Raw genomic sequence first — 20,577 nt, 5'->3', positions numbered from 1 at the left:
ATATTAAGAGTTCTGATATTGCCGATAACCGATATTACCGATGTCGATATTCAATTTTGGTTCACACTGAAAAACGAGTATTAGTAAGCACTGTGAGAACGTGAAAACTATTCAAAAGAAGCCCATACCACATTAGACCACATAGTCTTCTTTATTATGTAATAAAAGTAAAACATATTTAAACATATTTTAACATATTTCACGTTCAAGTCCAGGATATTTAAGTGAAAACATCTGTATAGCAGCAATATTAAATGTAGAGACTAAAGTGCTAATGTTCAGTAATTTCCCAGGCCTGGGATAAATAAAGTATTTTTCTTTTCTATTCTATTCTATTCTATTCTATTCTATTCTAGACAATCATCGGTTTTTCACGTCGGCTAAATTTGTTCATCGGACCGATACTGATATATCGGAAAAAAACACTAATATCAGTCAATACCGATGTGGTCGCCAATATGTCGTGCATCCCTAGTGCTTGAGTTTTCTGATAATATTAGTGTTGTGTGATTGTTGGACAATTAACCAACAGAACAATTCATTAGAGATCTCATATTTTGCATTTCAGCACTAATTCACTCGTAGTCTTGAGGAAAAAGTGCAAATGACACATTGCATTGAAACTCAAATCTGTAGCTTCACCAACTGGAAAGATCAGTGTTGTAACTATGAAAACTACTGAATTGAGAAATTGGAAAAAGAAAATTGCCTCAAAGTGAGCCATCTATTAATTAGCAATAAAGCCAATGTATTCTCAATATTTATATTCTCATTTGAGTTTAATCTATACTAATATTGCCTCCTAACTTGCAACCATTACATGTAACATTTGCAGCAACTCTAGTGTTTCAGCTTTAACAATTCATTAAATGCATTTTCTCATAACTTATCACTGTTATCAATTAATTTGCGGAACATATCTTGCTTATACCAGGCTTTATAATGGGGCAGCAGTCAACAGAATAATATCAATGAATCATCCTTTTCCTGCTTGGCTTCACAATTTGCAAAAATAGAGGCTGACAGATGCTTTAGGTCAGTACAGAGTGTGTTGTAAAGTATCGTCCACAGCATTTCCACTCGCAATTATGCTGATATGAGTAGGTCTATAATGGAGTAAAAAGCCTCTTATTGCATTAACCTTATTGTGACATTTGCCATCATTACTAGATACAGTACCAGTTTCCCTTTCAACATTTCCATATGCCTAGAGAGCACAATCTGCAGTGGTGCATATGTTTACATCAAAACTGCTTTGTGTTAAATACTAAACTTTGCATGGAAATGTGTGTATGCATCATTTTTGTAGTTATGCAATATACATGAGCCCCCAGGTGTTCATATTTTGTTGATGCACACACTGTAGGTATGGTATCGGATTATAGCAGACATCAAGGACCTGAGTTACTGCTGCAAACAGATCGACTTACCCGCATCGTCCTCCGAGGGACACCGGAAATACCATATGGAATTTCTCTTTTAGACACAAAACCAATCATTTAAACTATCCAGATGTTTATTTGAATAATTGAATATTCCCCATCTATTTCCATCACCCTATTCCACTTAATAAGGCCTCTTAAGCAAACTGTGCTGCACTAAAAATAAATAATGTCAATGCAACAGCACAGGCACACGGTGCTGCACTGCACTGTGTCGAGACTGCAGTGCCACGCAGCTCGACTCTTTCTGCTCGCCTTTCCTCACCTTAAATGCAACATTCCTGAGAAGCAATTAAACAGCAAAAGTCATTTCCTGTTGCGCTAAAATTCAATAAGTTCACACCAGTGATGTCTTGATATAAAAGACTGCTGCTTTCATGTGGCGAATATCCCATTTACAGTTTGTTCAGTCTATCATGCACTTCTGTGCGTGTAAACTAATCTACCATCTGCTAATTGAATTGTGTCCTCATGCGGTGTGTGGTGCGTTGATTAATATCAAACTGGTGAAACAATATGTAGTTACTTGTACTGCTGTTCTTGCTAGACTGACCCTTAAAAGCCAGTTTAATCTATTTTAAAAGAGCTGTTTAATTGCAATTATGACACTGTCCAGATGGAATACAATGAAGAAGATAGACGACAGTGGATGTGGGTATATGAGTAAAACTGTGTTACTGTGGAGAGATGCATCAGGCCTACACAGAAACAGCACATTAGCAGAGTAGCAGCAGCAACTCCGGTGCTCTGTCTTTGTCTCCACAGGAGGTGTTCATGCACGGTATTGAGCTCAAGCGCATTTTGGTAAAAGCCCAATATGTAATCATTGTAGGTACATATCATCAATAGAGTGATATACGCTTTAAAATACACTCTTGCTCCAGGGGCTAAAAAAACAAGGCTGATGCGTATTCTGTGCAAACATAAATACAGAATAAACTTCCTCTTTCTTATGCTTTCCCTCCAGACCAATGAGATGCAGTGGCCTGGTGGAACACAAGAAGTCCCTTCCTCTATATGCAGTCAACCCTGCCGTCCAGGGCAGCGCAAGAAGACCGTGAAGGGAATTCCATGTTGCTGGCACTGTGAGAATTGTGATGGCTACCAGTATCAGGCAGACACTTACACCTGCAAGATGTGCCGCTTTGATTTGCGGCCCAACGATAACCATACTGGCTGTGTTCCCATTCCTATTGTTAAGCTGGAGTGGAGCTCCCCGTGGGCAGTCATCCCTGTCCTCATCGCTGTCTTGGGGATCATGGCCACTCTGTTCGTCGTTGTCACCTTTGTACGCTACAATGACACGCCCATTGTTAAGGCATCAGGTCGAGAACTGAGCTACGTGCTGCTGACGGGTATCTTCCTCTGCTATGCTACAACTTTCCTCATGATCTCCACTCCTGATGTGGTTATATGCTCCCTGCGAAGGATTTTCCTGGGCCTCGGTATGAGTATAAGCTATGCAGCACTGCTTACCAAGACGAATCGGATCTACAGGATTTTCGAGCAGGGCAAAATGTCAGTCAGTGCCCCTCGGTTCATCTCCCCGGCCTCCCAGTTAGTCATCACATTCAGCCTGATATCAGTGCAGCTCCTTGGAGTGTGCATCTGGTTTGGTGTCGACCCATCTCAAGCAATCATCGACTACGAGGACCAGCGCACAGCCAATCCTGAAATGGCCCGTGGTGTTTTGAAATGTGATATATCAGACCTGTCTCTCATCTGTCTGCTGGGTTATAGCATGCTGCTGATGGTCACCTGCACAGTTTATGCCATCAAGACGAGAGGGGTTCCCGAGACGTTCAACGAGGCCAAACCCATCGGCTTCACCATGTACACCACCTGCATCGTATGGCTCGCCTTCATCCCCATCTTCTTTGGAACCTCACAATCGGCAGAGAAGGTAAATATTCCATTTGGAATGGGGTGCAAGCATAAAATAAAAGATGGCAAACCCAATCTGTCCCCTTTTTAAAACAGTTGTAAGACTTGTAAAAAGCACAATGGCAGAAAATCCCTTAAATTCACTTGTTCGCGTGAGATGCTAGTTTCCTTTTTGGGTTTCTTTTATATTTTCTCTATGCCTCATTATGAAGAAAATGGCCACTCAAATTATGTTCATTGTATAGAATGAGCCTCTTGTGGAGTAAAGAGGTTTTACTCCACAATAGTTGGTGGATGCTGCCACTATTCATCATGAGCTGATGGGCTTTGTGCTCCAATGTGGGAATTACGAGACTCTTAGAGTCAGCTTGTGTGGATAATTCATTCACTGCAAGTTTGCATGGATATGTTTTCTTTAATTGTGTTTTTGTGTGTGTATGTGTTTGATTCAGCCTCACTGGGTGGAAATGCCAAGTAGTCAATCACTGCACATTCATGCACACAGAAATAGACAACGCATGTTGGTGAAGTAGCATAAAATTACCGCGGCTGTTGACGTTTCTTGTGAGTTGAAAGTGAATCACAAATTACTTCTCACAAGTGCTAATTTTGAGGTTGCGCAGCGTATGTGTACATTGAACAAGCAGAGACGGGAAAAGTCAAATTAGTGATATTTATGCAATAGAAGCCTCAGTATGGGGATGTGGTAGTGTTGTACTGTGATACATTCAATAGCAGCCTTTAGATTGCCATCAACCTGGCAGAGTTTATGTTAAAAACAATGAAGTGGATACATGTCTATGGACTTTAGTTACAAATAAAGCAATAGTAACACTTGGAGTTTAGTGGACAAAAAGTCTACTTGTGAACAACTCTTTGGGGAAGGGACACGCTCTTTAAATCAGTGATGACAAGAACATTTCGGGGTTCTCAAGGAAATGTTTAGAAGCAATCATTCTTCTAGATTACACACTTTCATGACTGCCCATTAACATAATTTCCCTCTTTGTGGCAAACAGCTTGGGCACTACATGTATGCAAACTTCTCCATTAGAAGAAGCCAAGATACAAACAATTTCATTCACCTGTATCTCAATCATTAAAGAGCATGTGTGTGTAACCTGCATTAAATGCAATGAATTAGATTCAGCTGTCACTTAAAATTCAGATACTTGTTGTGTTGCTATCACAAAGACTGAAGTTCACATCCTCTACAACACAGAGTGAATCACACACTATCAGGGTTAAACAAGACATTACAAACGTTGCGTTCTCCAGTTTGTGGGGAAGCAATTAACGGATATTTTTCCCCAGAAGAACTGTGTTCTGTTTCTCCATTAGGTATTGTTTTATAAACCTTTAATATGATTTATGCTCTGTTAAATATGAATATCCCTATATTATTACATTATTATTATTACTTATTATGCACAGTTAACAATGGAAACATGATTTTCTTTGGTCTACCATAAATCTGAGGTATTGTAGTTCAAAGAAATAGAAGCTTTATATGTTTTTCACAACAGCAATTTTGATGTCAAAATGTCCTAAAAATATTTAGCATGTTTCATTTTATCCATATTCAGAAACCCCACATCACAAGGTACCGAGGAAGTGTGTTACCGTTTTAATACTTTGTGTTTGAGTAGGAACAACACTGTTTGGACAAGTAATGCCAAAAGGAGGCAAATCTGCCTTAAAGAACTTCATAACGGTTTCTGTCCCCAGTCCTGTTTCTTCACTGTGCCGATGGAGCAGATTGGCAATCATTTCAGCATGTCAGGGAAAATTTATGTCACCAAGGCCGATGGAAGTGGACAAGGGTCTTGGCTGCCCTCACAGAGTGACTCCACTCTGCACTCCAGGGGGCTGGCAATATTGTTCCGAACTCACCCGGGGCCACGTGTAATCTTCTCAGGAGATTACAAACTCCCCCTCTATCACCCAGGAATTCCCATGTGCTTTTTTGCACTATGATGGAACACAAGGCTCTATCAGTTCCATCTTCCACTGACATCTTTTTTTTCTTTTTTTCCCCTAAACTGACACAGCTTTAGGGGGCTTAATTCTGCAAAGCTCCTCTTTAGATATTGTTTGTTACATCAACATAGATCATAGTCAGTAAATAACAGGTCTTGGTAAACAAAAACACAAAGCTAAAGTGATGCTACTCAAATACTCCACTGATGTGATGTATTTTTAAATCCTATCTTATGAGAGTACCTGAAACTCTGACGCTTATGGCAGTGTCAGGTTTCTAAGACTTTGAAAGCATCTCGGCTTAAGACAAATGTTGTATAAAGTCACACACAAGCAACATATGTCATCACCGCATGTTGGAAAACATCATCTGTAACTGTTGACATTTGGTTCGGAGCCCTGTTGGCTATTCTCATGTCAAACAGCTCAGTCATTTCTGATGTCTACAAATGTAATGTCAGACAAAACCTCAGGCAAATTTCTTTGAAGAATTTCCCCCAGCTGTGTTTCCACTGTACACTCGTCGCCTTGTGTTCATCAACTTCAGAGAAGAGGCAAAGTCAGCTGTTCTCTTCCCTTCTAATTAATACTTTAATCACTGCAGAACAGAGGAGAGATAGACTAGAATCAGTGTGAGACAAGTGTTCCTTTGGTGAGCTTTAATTGTATTTTCATGCAACTATAATCTGAAACGCAGATATACTTTTTTCATTTTTGTGCACCTTTAACAAACTTATAATACACTTCATATGCATGTGTCAATGTCAAATACGATCTTCCTGTTATATATTTACAGCCCCCTGCCCTAACTCATCACATTTCCCACGTAAACAAATCAAAGATAGATTGTGTGTGTGAGTTCTGGGATGATTATCATAAATGAAAAATTACTTGCAGGCACTTTTGCTATGCTGTAGGATGTTTCTCTGCACTCCCTCGCTGTTGCCTGTAGCTATATATCTGCTACCCAGCTGTGAGTTGCAGCTGTCACTAGCTACAGAGAACACACAATCCTCACGCTGTTGTCTAAAACCTCCGGGTAAAAACATCTATGCACAGACTACATAGACACCCATCAGGGGCACATCTATTAGATGCATATCATAAATAAACAAGCAAAACAATGACAAGAAAGCTCAAAAAAAGAGGAGAACTCAAAGAATATGAACAAAGGGTGGGGGATGCCATCAGTGTGTCTCTATATGTGATTGTGTGCAGTTCAAGGTTGTTTTTCGACATAAGAACATATAATTTAGAAGAAAACATCCTCCAATATTCTGTGTTCACATACTAAGTAATGTAGTGTTTGAGCAACACAATCTTCACTGTTGTTTCCTCAGTTTACCTCGAGACTCTAAAAGTAGAACATCACGTTCCATCGCTCGGTACATCCTCAACCAATAATTCTATTTTGCCTCCTCTGTCCTTTTCATCATATAGATGTATATCCAGACCACAACTCTGACCATCTCCGTCAGCCTCAGTGCGTCGGTCTCTCTGGGAATGCTCTACATGCCTAAGGTCTACGTGGTTCTCTTCCATCCAGAGCAGAACGTACCCAAGCGCAAACGCAGCCTGAAGGCTGTGGTCACTGCAGCCACTATGTCCAACAAGTTCAACCCCAAAGGCAGCCTGAGGCCCAACGGAGAGGCCAAGTCTGAACTCTGTGAAAGTCTTGAAACACAAGGTTGGTATCACGCCTCATGTTTCAACAGAGAGAAAAGAAACAACAAAAACAACAAGAGCTGATTTCATGCTGATGCATATTTTGTGGATATAAGCCTTTAAAGAATACACATGTCAACTTGAAAATACTGAACTGTAACTTTGTACCTTCAGCAGTTTGGAAAATGAGTAAGCATTTATGTGAGCATGTAAGACATTCGAGTGTGATTTCAGAGCCAAGTAAAGCAGATTTCTTTTGAATATGAGGCATTGCAAGTGACAAACAGCTGTGTGAAGAATCAGAGCTGATAAGAATGGTGTCATATTATCCTGTAGTTAGCATTGTTGCGGACGCTGCCCCAGTCTGGTTTTTCATTTATCTTTTTAATAAACGGCAAGCTAATGCGTGTAACTTTTAGTTTATTAGTTCATAAGGTCTTCACCTTACTATGTTAAGCGCTGTGAGATGACATATGTTGTAAACTGCACTCTACAAATGAAATTGAAAAATTGAAATTGAATTGCGTTAACAAAAATCCACTAATACATAAACTTTGCATGTTTCAAATATGCTATATGAAATTCAACAAATGCCTAAAAAACACTGGAAGCATTTTTCAGTTTCAGCAGGATTATCCTGCATGTTGAATACATGGAACAGCTAAATAGATCTATTCTATTCACTTCACTATTCACTAACTCACACCACAGTGGATTTGTGAACCAGGAGGTGTGACAGGGTGCCCACACTACTCTGATTTTGAAAAGGAAGGGTAGTTCACTGTTAAATATGAGAGGAGGATATTTCAATCACCCAGATAAAGTGTATAAGTAGGCAGTCCTTGTGTGGGGGCAGGCTTAAATCTAATCAAGCAACCCCACATGTTCTGATTACTGAAGGTCCTGATTTTATACTCTACCGAGCTGATCAGTACACAATGATGTGTGTATTAGGACTAAGAATCATGTGCCCACACTTGCATGTATGGCTCTTTTTTTCCCCCCTGCCTCAGAATGGAGTTGTGATATCTCATCCAATTATAAAGCCCATTTATGGGTGCTGACTCTCACCCTCTGGTTTGAACTGTGAATCTAACAACTGCTCTTTGTGCTTATGTGTCAGACTGTGTTGAGGGAGGGGAGCCTTGTGAGGGACTTTAGACTCTCAAGGTAACCTGATTAGAAAATGACTTTGCCCTTTTTTAATATCTGTGATCACTTTTTTTCCTGTTAATTTCTTTTAATGTTCACTACAACACTCGTGCCTGCCTATATTATGCACAAAGCATCCGGGCTGCCCCTGGCTAAAAAAAAACAAAAACACAAAAACACACAGCACCCTGAATGACACAAGGCAGTAATCACACACTCACAAATCAACCCCCCCTGACCAACAGACATTAACTTGGATGGACAATATTGGTGTGTGGCGCTGTAAAATGGCCAATCAGCGTGGTAAAGCCTGTTAATGTGAGAAGATGACACCACTCTGCCTGAGTGCAGGAGACAAGCGATAGCCATGTGTCCCCTGTAATTTGTTTCACTGTTGACAAAAGAAGGAATTTGTGGTAATGGGACAACAACAACAATAAGAGTGAACAGGAAAAGACAGATGGGTCTGCCAGCTCCAATTCTTTCTGGACCATCTATTCTTTATCTTGGCCTCGCAGCACATAAATATTCAAATAAGGTTCATTTATCAACGCTTCTCTTGGAAGAGATGCTTTGGATGAAATGGCGAGAATACCGCCCCGATTCACACACCCAACATGGCACTGACAAATATACAGAAGTGTTTACTATTGCACATCCCTCCTCTGCAGCTCTTTCGCCCCAGCTCTGGCTTTCAGCTGTCCTCTGATTGGATTCATCCCCTCTGACATATTCAATCAGCAGAGGCTGCTATGGGCAGATTGGCAGATTGCTAGTGTGATTACCACCACCGAGCATGCTCGCTGAGGACACTTTTATTTTGAAAAATGACACACGTGCTGACACTTGTACACGGACATATGTGTGCAGACGAGCATGAAAGCACACATATACACAGGTACTGTATGTAAGACGTGTATGTCACATTTGAACACCAGTTTGAGCTTGTTAGGGTCACTGTGGTCTGCCCTTCGGTCATTTATTCAAAGCTGATGTGAAATTCCATGAAACATGAAAAGAATGTAAAAGAATAATGAGAACTGCCATAAAACATTGACGACAACAATTACAGTGCCAGGTCAGATCACATATTGCCTTAATAGTATTTTTAACCCACTTACTTACTACAATTCAAAATGTAATACGTTGACTGACTGCTGCATGCTTTGCTTGGTGCACAGAAATCTCACGTCTTTGCATGTCGTAAAGACTTGCATTTGAATGGTTGCTATTGCATTATATACTCCTGTTGTGATTATGCTTGGTGACTCTATATAATGCATTTTGGATACAAGTTAACGGTACAATCAGCTAACCGGACACGCCAGATGGTTTGCTACACAGAACTATTTGTGAGGTCATCCTTGGAAACTGTTCGGAGACAGGCAGGCTTTTTCAAAATAAAACTTGGCAGGTGATTGGAGGAACCATCTGCCTATCACCATCTATCATGAGATAACTCGTACCTAAACATGCCCATAGCTGCCAGCAGTAACTAAGGATTCTGACTGGTGCGACCAGCTGTGAATCAGCCACAAACACGTAGCTTGAAGCCTGACAGGATGGATTTTTTTTTCATGATCTTTTTTTGTTTGTGATCTTGTGAACCTTGCAAGAATCCAGTTGCCCCGCAAGGTAATTAATCAGCTGTAAGAAAAAACATTTCGATTTGTAATTTCACAAATGCAGTAGTTGCAGATTGATCTGTTGATAAAATCGATGCTTGTGACTGCCTCTGAATCAATTTAAATGGCAAAAAGTTCTTGGTTATTTGTTGTTAAAACATCACCAATGTTAGCATATACTATGTGTACAATTAACAATCCACTTACTGGTAAACAGTCAACATTAGAATGCTATTGCAGAGCTGCACAATTTAGTTATTTTAACAATTAGTCAATGAGCAAAAAAACCCAACTGTTTTGACATTGGAGTTAGTTAGAAAAAAAATCATCACTTGGAAGATGTCATTTGGATTTCTGAGAAATTGTGATGGGGATACTTTCATTGAACTGGGACATATCAGAGACTAAATATTTACTTAACAAAAAACAAAAGAACACACCAGATAATCAGTAATAAAAAAAAGCATTAAATATATTCTAGCAATTACACAATCTAGTTTTTTCCTTTAACATTACAGTTGTGACTCAATAATCCGACCCTTAACAATCCGTAAACCTCGCTATCCAACAGGTTTTGAGGAAAAACGAACAAACCCATAAAATATAGCCTTAACATACCGACAGTCTTGGATTCTGACTTCGACATGACATTTTATGTCACAAATAAGGATAATGGCGTATTGTCTGACTTCACAATCCAACAGATTGGCTACATTCAGACTGCAGGACTTAATGCTCAATTCAGATTTTTTTTGTGAAATCCAATTCTTTTGCGAGTTCGTTCACATTTACAATTAAATGCGACTTGTATGTGAACTCCTGTGTTAACTTCATATGACCCAAAAGCGTCCCGCATGCGCAGAAGAGGACACGCCACACGTCACATGCCACAAGCGTGCTCAATGTTTACGGAAGTAAACACAGATGGTGGAAACAGAAGTGTGACTGCTATCCTAAATTATCAGTAGCAGCCAAGTGCTGCCTGCACATTCCGGCTACTTCCACCCCGTCGAAGCGCTCCCCCAGGGTGGAAGTGCCCCCCACCCCGAACGCAATCAGTAATTGGGCCTGAATATCCAGAGACGAGAAAGTGCTATTTGGACCAGCCCTACTAGTTATTATAACAATTATGAACAATTATTAACAACAAATGACCCTTCAAGCATCAAGCCCTCCTTGTATCTCGACCTCCGTCTTGACAATCCGACAGCCTTGCTATCCGACATAAAAGAAGGTTTTACATTTAGTGACGGATTATTGAGTCACGACTGTACTTTGAAAAAGTGAATTTGATTTGACATTTTGATAGACATTTTGCTTTAAGCTATAGTTTGTGTTTTCAGTTTTGTTGACACAATAGCAGCATAGATTAAAGAATTTAATTTTGGTGATTGGCTGTGTCTTGCTGAAATGCACCTTGGAAGTCAAAACTGATTTCTCCCTCCAATTATGTTTTGTAACATAGCATAACATTGATTATTTGGGCCACTGATTGAACCAGAACAGCTTAACGTCAAACTAGGCAGTAGAAGATCCCCAAAAACGACTGGACAAACTCAAACACATTGAGAACCTCAAAGGAAAACTAAAGTGTGCAAAATAAAAACTGTGAGTCTGAGACCTAGAATAACACCACCAACCAAAAATAAACATTGCAAACTGTGCAACAGGCAATACAAGCTGTGACTGTAAGTCACATTTCACACAGTAGCTCTTTTGTGAATTATAGAAATGTGGGGTTGTGCTTTGTTGGCTGGTTTGTGTCCCAGATTTCACAACATTTTTATTAAAAGACAAATTTAAATCCACACGTTTCTGATAATTTCTTGTGAATCTTGAGTCTACTTTCTATAGACTTCAGCTTCGCAAAAAACATATTTCAGTTTAAATCTAATGGGATGTTAGGTGATGTTCCTGTCAACAGCATTTTGCATTAGCACCCTGCTATTATGATTAGCTCCACCTGTGCTTGTTTAATCAACTCATCCATAAATAGAATTTCACATCTTCAACTTCAATCTGGTTTCCAACAATCTGGACTATTAAAGAATTCCACACTATGCCTATTTTAGTCTCACTCGTTGCATATCTAACACTTTTCTTCTTTCTTCTGCACCTTCGCTTGCAGTGTTGGCCTCAAAGCAGACATACATAAGCTACAGTAACCATGCCATCTAAGACAGAGATGAACCGCGGAAGAGGAGCAAAGGGCCTGCCTGAGGAGAAATCACCTGCTTCTGGGGAATATTTGGGAAATGCTGGAGAACTTTCAAGCTGCTGCAGTGGAGAGGGCTGGGGTGGAAAGATGGGAATTTGTCACTCCAAAGGATGTCATATTTTTCTAGGGAATCAGGTAAAGGCTTAAATGCCAAATTTATGGGGGGAAAAAAATGGTAGATTACGAGGAGGTAGGCGGGAGACGTAAAAAGGAGCTTGGACAGTTAATTTTCCTCTTCCCACCCTTTCTGAGTCACGAGCAAGTGTTGATTGGTGACGTTTCCAGATGCAGGCTGACTGAACCACCTGGAGCCTACAGTGCGTTTTTTTCTTCTGAAGTGTATAGCACACGGTTTCAGTTCTCGAGCTGAAGCTGAATCCTTTGTCTCATTTCAACAAAAACAGGGGAAAAGCGTTCCGGTTTTTGTCAAATGCAGTTGACAAGTTGAAACAGCATAAAAATATCGGAATTATTTTTGGTTACAGGTATCATTGGAGTTGAAAGCTGCAGTACTCTTCAGACTGTACATGCCTTACTACAGTACACTCAGTATTCCTACACAAACTAACCATATCTGAAACCCATGGAGATAAAGCAGTGGGTCACCCCAGTTGTTTTATAAATGTTTCATAATAATTATGATGACACCATCATCTTGGCAAACCAATAGTGTACAGTCCCAGAGCATGCTAATGGGAGCATCACGTGTACTGTGCTGTGTTGTCAACGTCTATGGAATGCAACATTTGTCATGGTTGTCATTCACAGTGGAGATGTCATTTTGGACCATTACCCACTGGGTTACCCTCTGCTAAATAAAGAGTGAACAAACGTGAAAAGGAGCCAAAATAAACACAAATTGCCATGGGATATCTTTGTGGTTTACATCACATTCCATACGTGTCAGCCAGGACTTGGAGACTTGACAACTCATACTTTAAACATCCCAGATTTATTGGCCCTCATTTGTCATGCACTTGTTGAAGCCTTTGTAAAGCAGAGCAGTTAGATAACTTAAAAATTTCACCCTAGCCAGAATGAAAAGCCCTTCACAGATCCGTGCGATTATGTAATCCATAATTTCCGTATCTGTGCATTTCAATGATGAAAGAAAAAAAAGTGCAGAATTTTGTCCACAGTTTAAGAATACTTTCTGAATTTTTATAGCAGTGGAGCAAGAGTAATACAGATGAGACAGTATGTTCTGCCCCTCAATGCGAGACTTTCATAAAATGCTTGATTTATAAGGGAAAAAAAAACCCCAGAACATATCAGTCTAATGTTGTGCCACATTTATTATAGTTAAATCCTGATGGTACATGATAAATGGGACAGGAGAAATGCATAGAACAGTATAATATATTGTGTTGTAGATGCATGGGTAATCTGTGTTCCTTGCAAAAGATTTATACGCACAAATTGATTCCCTCTTGTGGGTCAAGAATTTGGAGGCCGCCACGGAAATGATAAATGGGAGTTTTAATAGCATTTTCATGCAAAATTAAGCTCATGTAGCTGCTCAGTATTATCGCCATCATCGCCCATTTGGAGACGGTGCAAGCTCAGTTCTGCTAAACAGCCAAAATTGGCAAAATTAGTGTTAATATGACATGTCTAAATGATCTCCCTCTTGTTCGTTGTCAAGACATAACATATAAATACAGGACTTAGCTATAGTTTATTTAGCCTAAGCAGGCCTTGTTACAGTAAACCTGCATTTAGTTCACTTTTAATGTGTCTCACTGAGAAGCAACTGGTGTGTTGTTTTTTTTCACTAATTGTTCGGATTGTTTGGTCAAAACACAAACTGAATGAGTCAACACCCAGATATAAAACTTTTTACTAAAAACTAAAAAACATCTGTTTCGAGCAAATGCATTCAGACACGTTTGCACCACGCCTTCCCAGTAGGAAACAGCGACTGACCTAGCATCTAGCAGCGTAAAAACCCACCTTTTCACACGAGCTGGTGGAAACCAAAATGGAGATAAAAGGCCAGCGAACGTATCACCATTATAATACCCATTTTGTTCTGTTCATGATGGATGTGCAGAAAGGCAGCTGTTTGCTAATTTGTTTATCATGTCAGTGTGGCATCTCAGGTTTTTGTTTCTGTGTTTGTTTTGGCGTGTCTCTGCCCCCTAGTGGTTAGAAATCCATCAGTACAGCTTTAAATTTCCACAGAATTCATAATCACTGCTCCTTAACTACATTCATTGATTCTTACAATATTACTGACAACATTTCCTCTTTAGGTCAGAGAAGGTTTGAATAGCTGCTTGATAAATAAGGGCCAGTGCCTTCATTCTGTGCCTCATACCCATTAAACAACTCCTGCCGTTCTTTCCATGGATCTTTCATGGTGTCATTTGTGTTGCATCCATTACCTTTCAGGTGTATTCTGTTCAAGTATAATTGAGAAAGGACTCAATGTAAAATGTATAATTAAGTGTGTAAACCCCATTTCTGTCTCCAGTCTCTGAAGTATTCGTCATAAAACAGTAACTCTGGAATTTGTCTCATTAAATGTTACCTTCAGCGATGCAAAAGTCTGTATGTTGCATGTCAGAACCCATAACAAGTCATGTGAACAATCTGAGAGAAAGGCATAATGTCCAGAAGGAAAACTACTGCAGAGGATTATAAATAACTAATATTTTTTGGTTTAATCAATAATTCTCTCAGCTCTCAGCTTCAACAAGTCTAAGGTGTTGCCGCAAAATGTTGTTTTCTCATCATTTGATACAGTATTGTTTGTGGGATTGTTTGTGTTTGTGAATATGATAATTTACTGCTTTTTTTTCTCCGTTGTTGCCACAACCCCCCTTCCCCCTTTATTTTTCTAAAAAAAAAACAACAAAAAAAACACTTTGTCTGTGTTACAAAAATAGAATATGTAAGTGCTGACTGAAATTAAATGGCAAGTTAATGTACGTTATTAAAATGGATTGATCATGTCTGCTTTATGTACTTGATTATTTAAAAAAAGAAAAAAAGAAAAAAGAAAGATAAAAAAAATAAATAAAAAAAGAGTTACAGTGCCTGGATATTTATGAACTATCTATAGAAAAAAATAAAGATGTGTAGAGCATGTTCATTTTTATACAAGATATTTCTAATAAAAGACTGTTTTGCTAATACTGTGTTGCTTCTTCTTCTTCTTCTTCTTGGGTAAGCATGTTTCATTAACAACAAAAATAAAGTACACATAAATACATATTGTTGACAACATTTGTCACCATTATTAGGGCCGAACAATTTCAAACAATGTAAGAAGTGCATCACAAAGGCTGCAAATAGATATGAGTCCCTGTATGGAGCTCGTCTGACCCAGAGTTTAAACTGTCATGTCAAGTCACAGAATCTGACTTGTGTGACAGTTACACGTTCACTTGTGTCTCATGTGGTAAAGCTACATCACATGTTTTAAATGTGTTGCTCAGTGAATACTGAACTGAAGCCTGCCTTTGAAAACTTATATTGCAAGTCAAAACGCAATATCTGTAAGGAAAAAAATCACAATTAGACATCTATCCAAAATGGCTCAACCATAACCATGATCAATAATCCTTATTACTGTGTTCTCTAAATGAACACCTAAGCTTTAAAAAAGCATGCTATGTTATCTCATTGCTATCAAATGCACAGAAATAATAATGTGGGTTCGAGAGAGGACATATTTAGATTGAGTTGACCATCTATTTTGGCAAGCAACTAATTGTGTAGATGATTTATCAAGCAAAACTCTTAATTTCTCTTATTCTAGCCTCTCCCAGAGAAGTATTTGCTGCTTTAGCGTGTTTGATATCACTGTAAACTAGAATTTTTGACCAAACAAAGCAAGACATTTAAATATATCACCTTAAAATTTTTCAGTTATTTATCTTTCGTATATCCCATGCATGCAGTATGTACCATACGTGTATCTTGTTCAAGAGTAATCAGTGTTCTGTCTTTACATTGAATGAAAAATTCAGGTTACACTATGTGAATGTACCGAGAGACCAGTAGATAATTTATCAACATGATTTATAAAGACTGGAAAGTCACATCCAGATCACACACACACACACGCACAACATCTTATATGGGGATGGCCCAGAGCTAAGACCTGCACTCCCATGAAAGAATCAGGACTTTCAATCCCATAATTTTCACTTCTAAATCATAAAGTCAGGTGATTTGTGAGAGGAGAAGCTGTCCAGGGGGCTGGGGGGGAAAAAAAAAAAAGAAGATTTCACTATAGTATGTCAAGATCTCAAGGTTGAGCTGTGACTTCTTTTTCAGTGTGCTGCCACATCAGTACAACTATCCAGAAACGTGAACACAAGCCAAACGGAGCGTAGAATTACAATCCTGCATGTGTTCTGGATTATGAGCTTCACCAGTAATCAGACAACCCACAACCTCAACCTCGGTTTAATGGCGGATCAATATAGTCAGCTACACCTGCAGCATAAGCCTTGAACAAATTGAGAAAATATCATAGTATCTATAAAAGCTGACAGAATTATGAGCCACTCTAAATGAAAAGTAGATCTTGTGAAACTATCCCGCTGGATTTATTGCGGGTCGGGAATTGCCACCTGGGTGATCACTGATATAGCACTGTCATTAGCCTTCTGTGTTCTGAGTGAATCTCCTGCTCTGTACAATTAGCAAAACAGTGGTATATACAAAATTGCATAGTCTTCTCTTTCTCTGCTGTATAGGAGGCTACCCATGGAGGAAATCTTCATTTTTCAAGTTCTGTCCACCCTGCTGCTACAGTCGCCAAACTACTGCGTTTCTATTTCTGCAGCAAAACAGATCCCTTAATCTGTTGCCTTTTTGTTCTGTGAATGCAAACGTTCTAATTTTCTTACTTTTTTGCCTTTCACGCAGGTGACATTAAGACTAATGGGGAAAAAAAACAACTTGAAAAGAAGCATACTCCAAATCTGAAGTGCATTTGGTCTAATTTTTTGAATTTGTGATGCCTTTAAGACACATGCATATGTACAGTAGCACTTCATTCCAGCATTAAAGGTCCCATTGGGTGGAAAATCTATTTTCATTGTGTTTTGTATGTCTTTAGCACTTGGAGGTATACAATTAAAGGCTGCGAGAACATGAAAACACATATTTCTGACATTCCTCTGACTCCCCTTACCTACAAGACCTCCCAGTTTTACAAGCTGATTAGAATTTTGTTCAGTTAGTAAACTGGGACTGAGGAACAAATAATGGTACAGCTTAAAATTAGTATAATCATACAGCCGAATTGCCAGTTGCTTCTGAGGGGAGCTCTTCAGAATAAGAAAAGCACGGCTGGTGGCTGCAAGAGTGAACACAAGAGCGTTCATGTATTCCCAGCATCTGAGGAACTGAAGATGGAGTGGATGACTTTTATTTATAGTAAAAAAAAGGATCATCCCGAGTGCTATGTTACTGTTAGCTTTGGTTGTATGCTCACAGGTCAAAACTATGTAGAAATTGTAAAGCTGGGCAACATTCAGAGATGGTGGAAACTTTACGACCAATTCCAAACCAGTAAACAAGGACTGATTGGGTTACTGTGCTCTCATGTTGACTGTTGAGCTTCAGTGCAACTTAAACTTTGCTGGTGTTTTCTTCTCTTGTTGAGGATATTTTACACACCCAGATCCTATCCTTCAATAAGATAACAAACACACAGCTGGGTTATTCGTAAATGTATTATCGTTAACAATATGGAGAATGAAATTTCAAACCCTACTCTACATGGGGGGTAGGGACCTCACTCCTCTCTCCACCAAGGAAGAAGTACAAATGCAACAGCTTTTGTAGTGAACAGACAGTCAGAAAGTCCTTTTCATTGGTCAGTATACATAAATATTACCCTGTTATCAGGTTTCATACCATATAAGAACCACTGAGCCCTTCTTTCCCAAACTGAAAACCTCTTCAGGAGTGTAAAAATATCTGCTCTGGTAGACCTTTTCACCCTTTCTTCAACAACTATGCTGCACCACTAGGAAGTTACTTTACTGATAAAAAAAAAAAAAAAATGTATATAAAATAAACGCATAGATAATAAATGATAACCAAAGAGCTCATGACTGATTTTACTTTCACACTTTCCTGCTCCCTGTCCTCACATATAAATGCAGTTTCATACAGTTGAATTTCCAGTAAAGCCGTTTTTGTTGTTAGACATTTTTAGCTGTCAATCTGCACCCCAAAATATGGATTTTAAAACCATAAAGTTGTCTCACAAAGTCGCCAAACCCAGTACAATCTACTGCTTTGACCGGCGCTGTCAATTACAGATGCACTGATGCAGTGAGAGTCTTCTTCCTGAAGGGGGCGCGGGCAGCAAAAAACTCAATGCAAATGTTTTTTTAATTGAATATTGAATAGACGAGTAAATGACTAGGAGCTGTCATTTGCAGATTATTAAAGGCTTCAAAAACGACATATGCTTTATGGTGTTTTATTAGATCCAGAAGTAAAAGCCTGGTAATAATATAGGATCTTGCTACAAAAAAGATTCATGCTTAAGCTTTAATTTAACACAGAGAGAGTCTATATAGATCCTACTGACTTTGTTGGGAAAATTAAAACATGCTAGACTTTTCCTAGATATTTTGTGTTGTCATAGTGAGAACCTCAACCTATTACATTTGTATTAATGAGGCCTTCACTTCACTTTAGGCATCCCAGTGAGGCACGATAAGGAGCGGCACTTAAACTTCTAACAGGACTGAGGCTCTAAACAATGTAATTTTATACACCTGTGATTTTCCTTTCACAATATGTCAGAATGTCTGCTGTGATAATGTTTGCTAAAGTAGGCTGAATTTGCCACGCCATTCCCAGGACTCTTAACACATCATTTATGTACAATATTGTAATTTTTTTAGTCATGGCTGAGGATGAACAGCTCTGCCGTGTAAAATTCCCACCACAGGAAGCAGATTTACTTGTCAAGCAGGTGCAGAGTCGCTGTGACTGCAAGAAGCCCCTCGAACGGTTGATGATGCAAGACGACTTTAGAGGGAAAAAAAAGTAGCCCATAATATAATAAATACAACTCTTAGCTTTTCTCCATGCTGTCTGCACGCCGTCTGATAACCACTTGCCATTGGAGACGCACTGTACATCTGTTAGGAATTGGCGTGACATCATTTGTCATCAGTCACAACAAATTAAACAAATTAGTGGATGCGTGATTGGTGTAACCTGCTGTTTTTTTGAAGGCACAGAAGGAACATTGTTTCATCCAGACAGCTTTGCCAAAGAGTGCAAAGAAAAATATTAGTGTCGTCAGAAAATGCTTTAAGCCAGCTTCCCACGGAAATCAATCACTCTAAGTTTTTTCCTCGAAATGTTTTGATTTTATTCTGGTTATTTTCATATCAGACAGTATTCTCACAACATGTGGGGGCTTTGAAAACGAAAAAATCTGGCAAAGTATTTGTTTGCTCCCGAAGTCACTGCAGTCTTGTTGGCTTTCCTGGCTGAGTCATATTTTTACTTATTTATTAATAAACACAAGACTGATGTCAGGTGTAACGATCAACAAGTGTTGGTTACATATCCTGATTTATACACGAAATAGGCCCTAAACAGTTTATATGGAAGTCACACAGACTCCCTATGCTAAAAGTTGTTTTACTTGTGATATATCATTTCTGTTCCTGCGTTGGGAGACGTTCTGTCTTCACAAAAGCATCTATACTTAAGGCTCCGTAGAGTCATCTTGGTCATGGTTGTCCAAAGAGCTTCAGTACAGGGCAACTGGACTTCTCTTTCCAAGAGGTTTCTTCACTTCTGACTGACTGATGGGGAGTCCCAGATGTATATATGGTTCTCCACACACAACAAAGCTGTGGACGTCAGATCCAGCAACACTCTTGGACAAAAGAAAAACTCACACACAAGCTGTGCAATATTGTCTGCACAGTCCAATGCAGCAAGGAGTGCACAGACCTACATATAGGGAAGACTAAACAACAGATCCACAAACACATGGCTAGACACAGGAGAGCCAGTTCTTCAAAATGAGACCCAGAACTGCACCTGTATCTGATGGAAAAGGGACACTCCTGTGAGAAAAACAGTGTTCATATTCTTTAGTGAGAAGACAGATGATTTAAGAGAGAAGTAAGGAAATCCATATGTGTTAAACAGGGACACTGTGTAAACAGTGGAGAGGGTCTACGATACCACTTATCAGTGACTTATAATGCAAACTTGAGATTTTTCTTTGGAAAGAATCACCATCATTAACATCTTGAGTCTTCTCTGACCTGGAAGTTTCCCAGTTATCCACAACTTCTGGTTATGCAAGTCTTGGGCTGTTTATGGACCATCAGCCACCGGTTTGGGGATGGTACTATAAGTAGAACTCCCCATCAGTCTTTTGTAACTGAAGAAGCATATTGGATGAGAGGTGAAACGTCTTCAAGAACCAAAAAAAGAAGTCCAGTTGAAGGTTTTAGGATTATTTGCCCCTAAACCATGGCCTTTCTATTGGCACGTCCTCAGAGATAGATCTCGCTCTAATAATTGACTTATTAGTTCAAGTAGAAGTAGGGTGGTTGAGTTATTGATCATTGTTTGATAGCAGTGAAGATGTATTCATACA

General features: G+C 39.2%; 1 protein-coding gene across 1 annotated transcript in view; it reads left to right on the top strand.

Annotated features, from left to right (window-relative positions):
* LOC103355290 (metabotropic glutamate receptor 4-like) overlaps positions 1–15,104 on the top strand; it is a 190,808-nt gene extending 175,704 nt beyond the window's left edge. The window contains exons 9-11 of the mRNA XM_008279031.1: positions 2,410–3,345; positions 6,747–6,993; positions 11,877–15,104. Of these exons, the coding sequence (XP_008277253.1) occupies positions 2,410–3,345; positions 6,747–6,993; positions 11,877–11,926 (1,233 nt within the window). The 3' untranslated portion in view covers positions 11,927–15,104. The remainder of the gene's footprint in view (positions 1–2,409; positions 3,346–6,746; positions 6,994–11,876) is intronic.
* Positions 15,105–20,577: the final 5,473 nt, after the last annotated feature.

Source organism: Stegastes partitus, unplaced genomic scaffold (genome assembly GCF_000690725.1).
Source record: "Stegastes partitus isolate 25-593 unplaced genomic scaffold, Stegastes_partitus-1.0.2 Scaffold4, whole genome shotgun sequence".
Taxonomy (NCBI): domain Eukaryota; kingdom Metazoa; phylum Chordata; class Actinopteri; family Pomacentridae; genus Stegastes; species Stegastes partitus.
The sequence above is the reverse complement of the archived record's forward strand: the minus strand, read 5'-3'. Positions and strand labels throughout refer to the sequence as shown.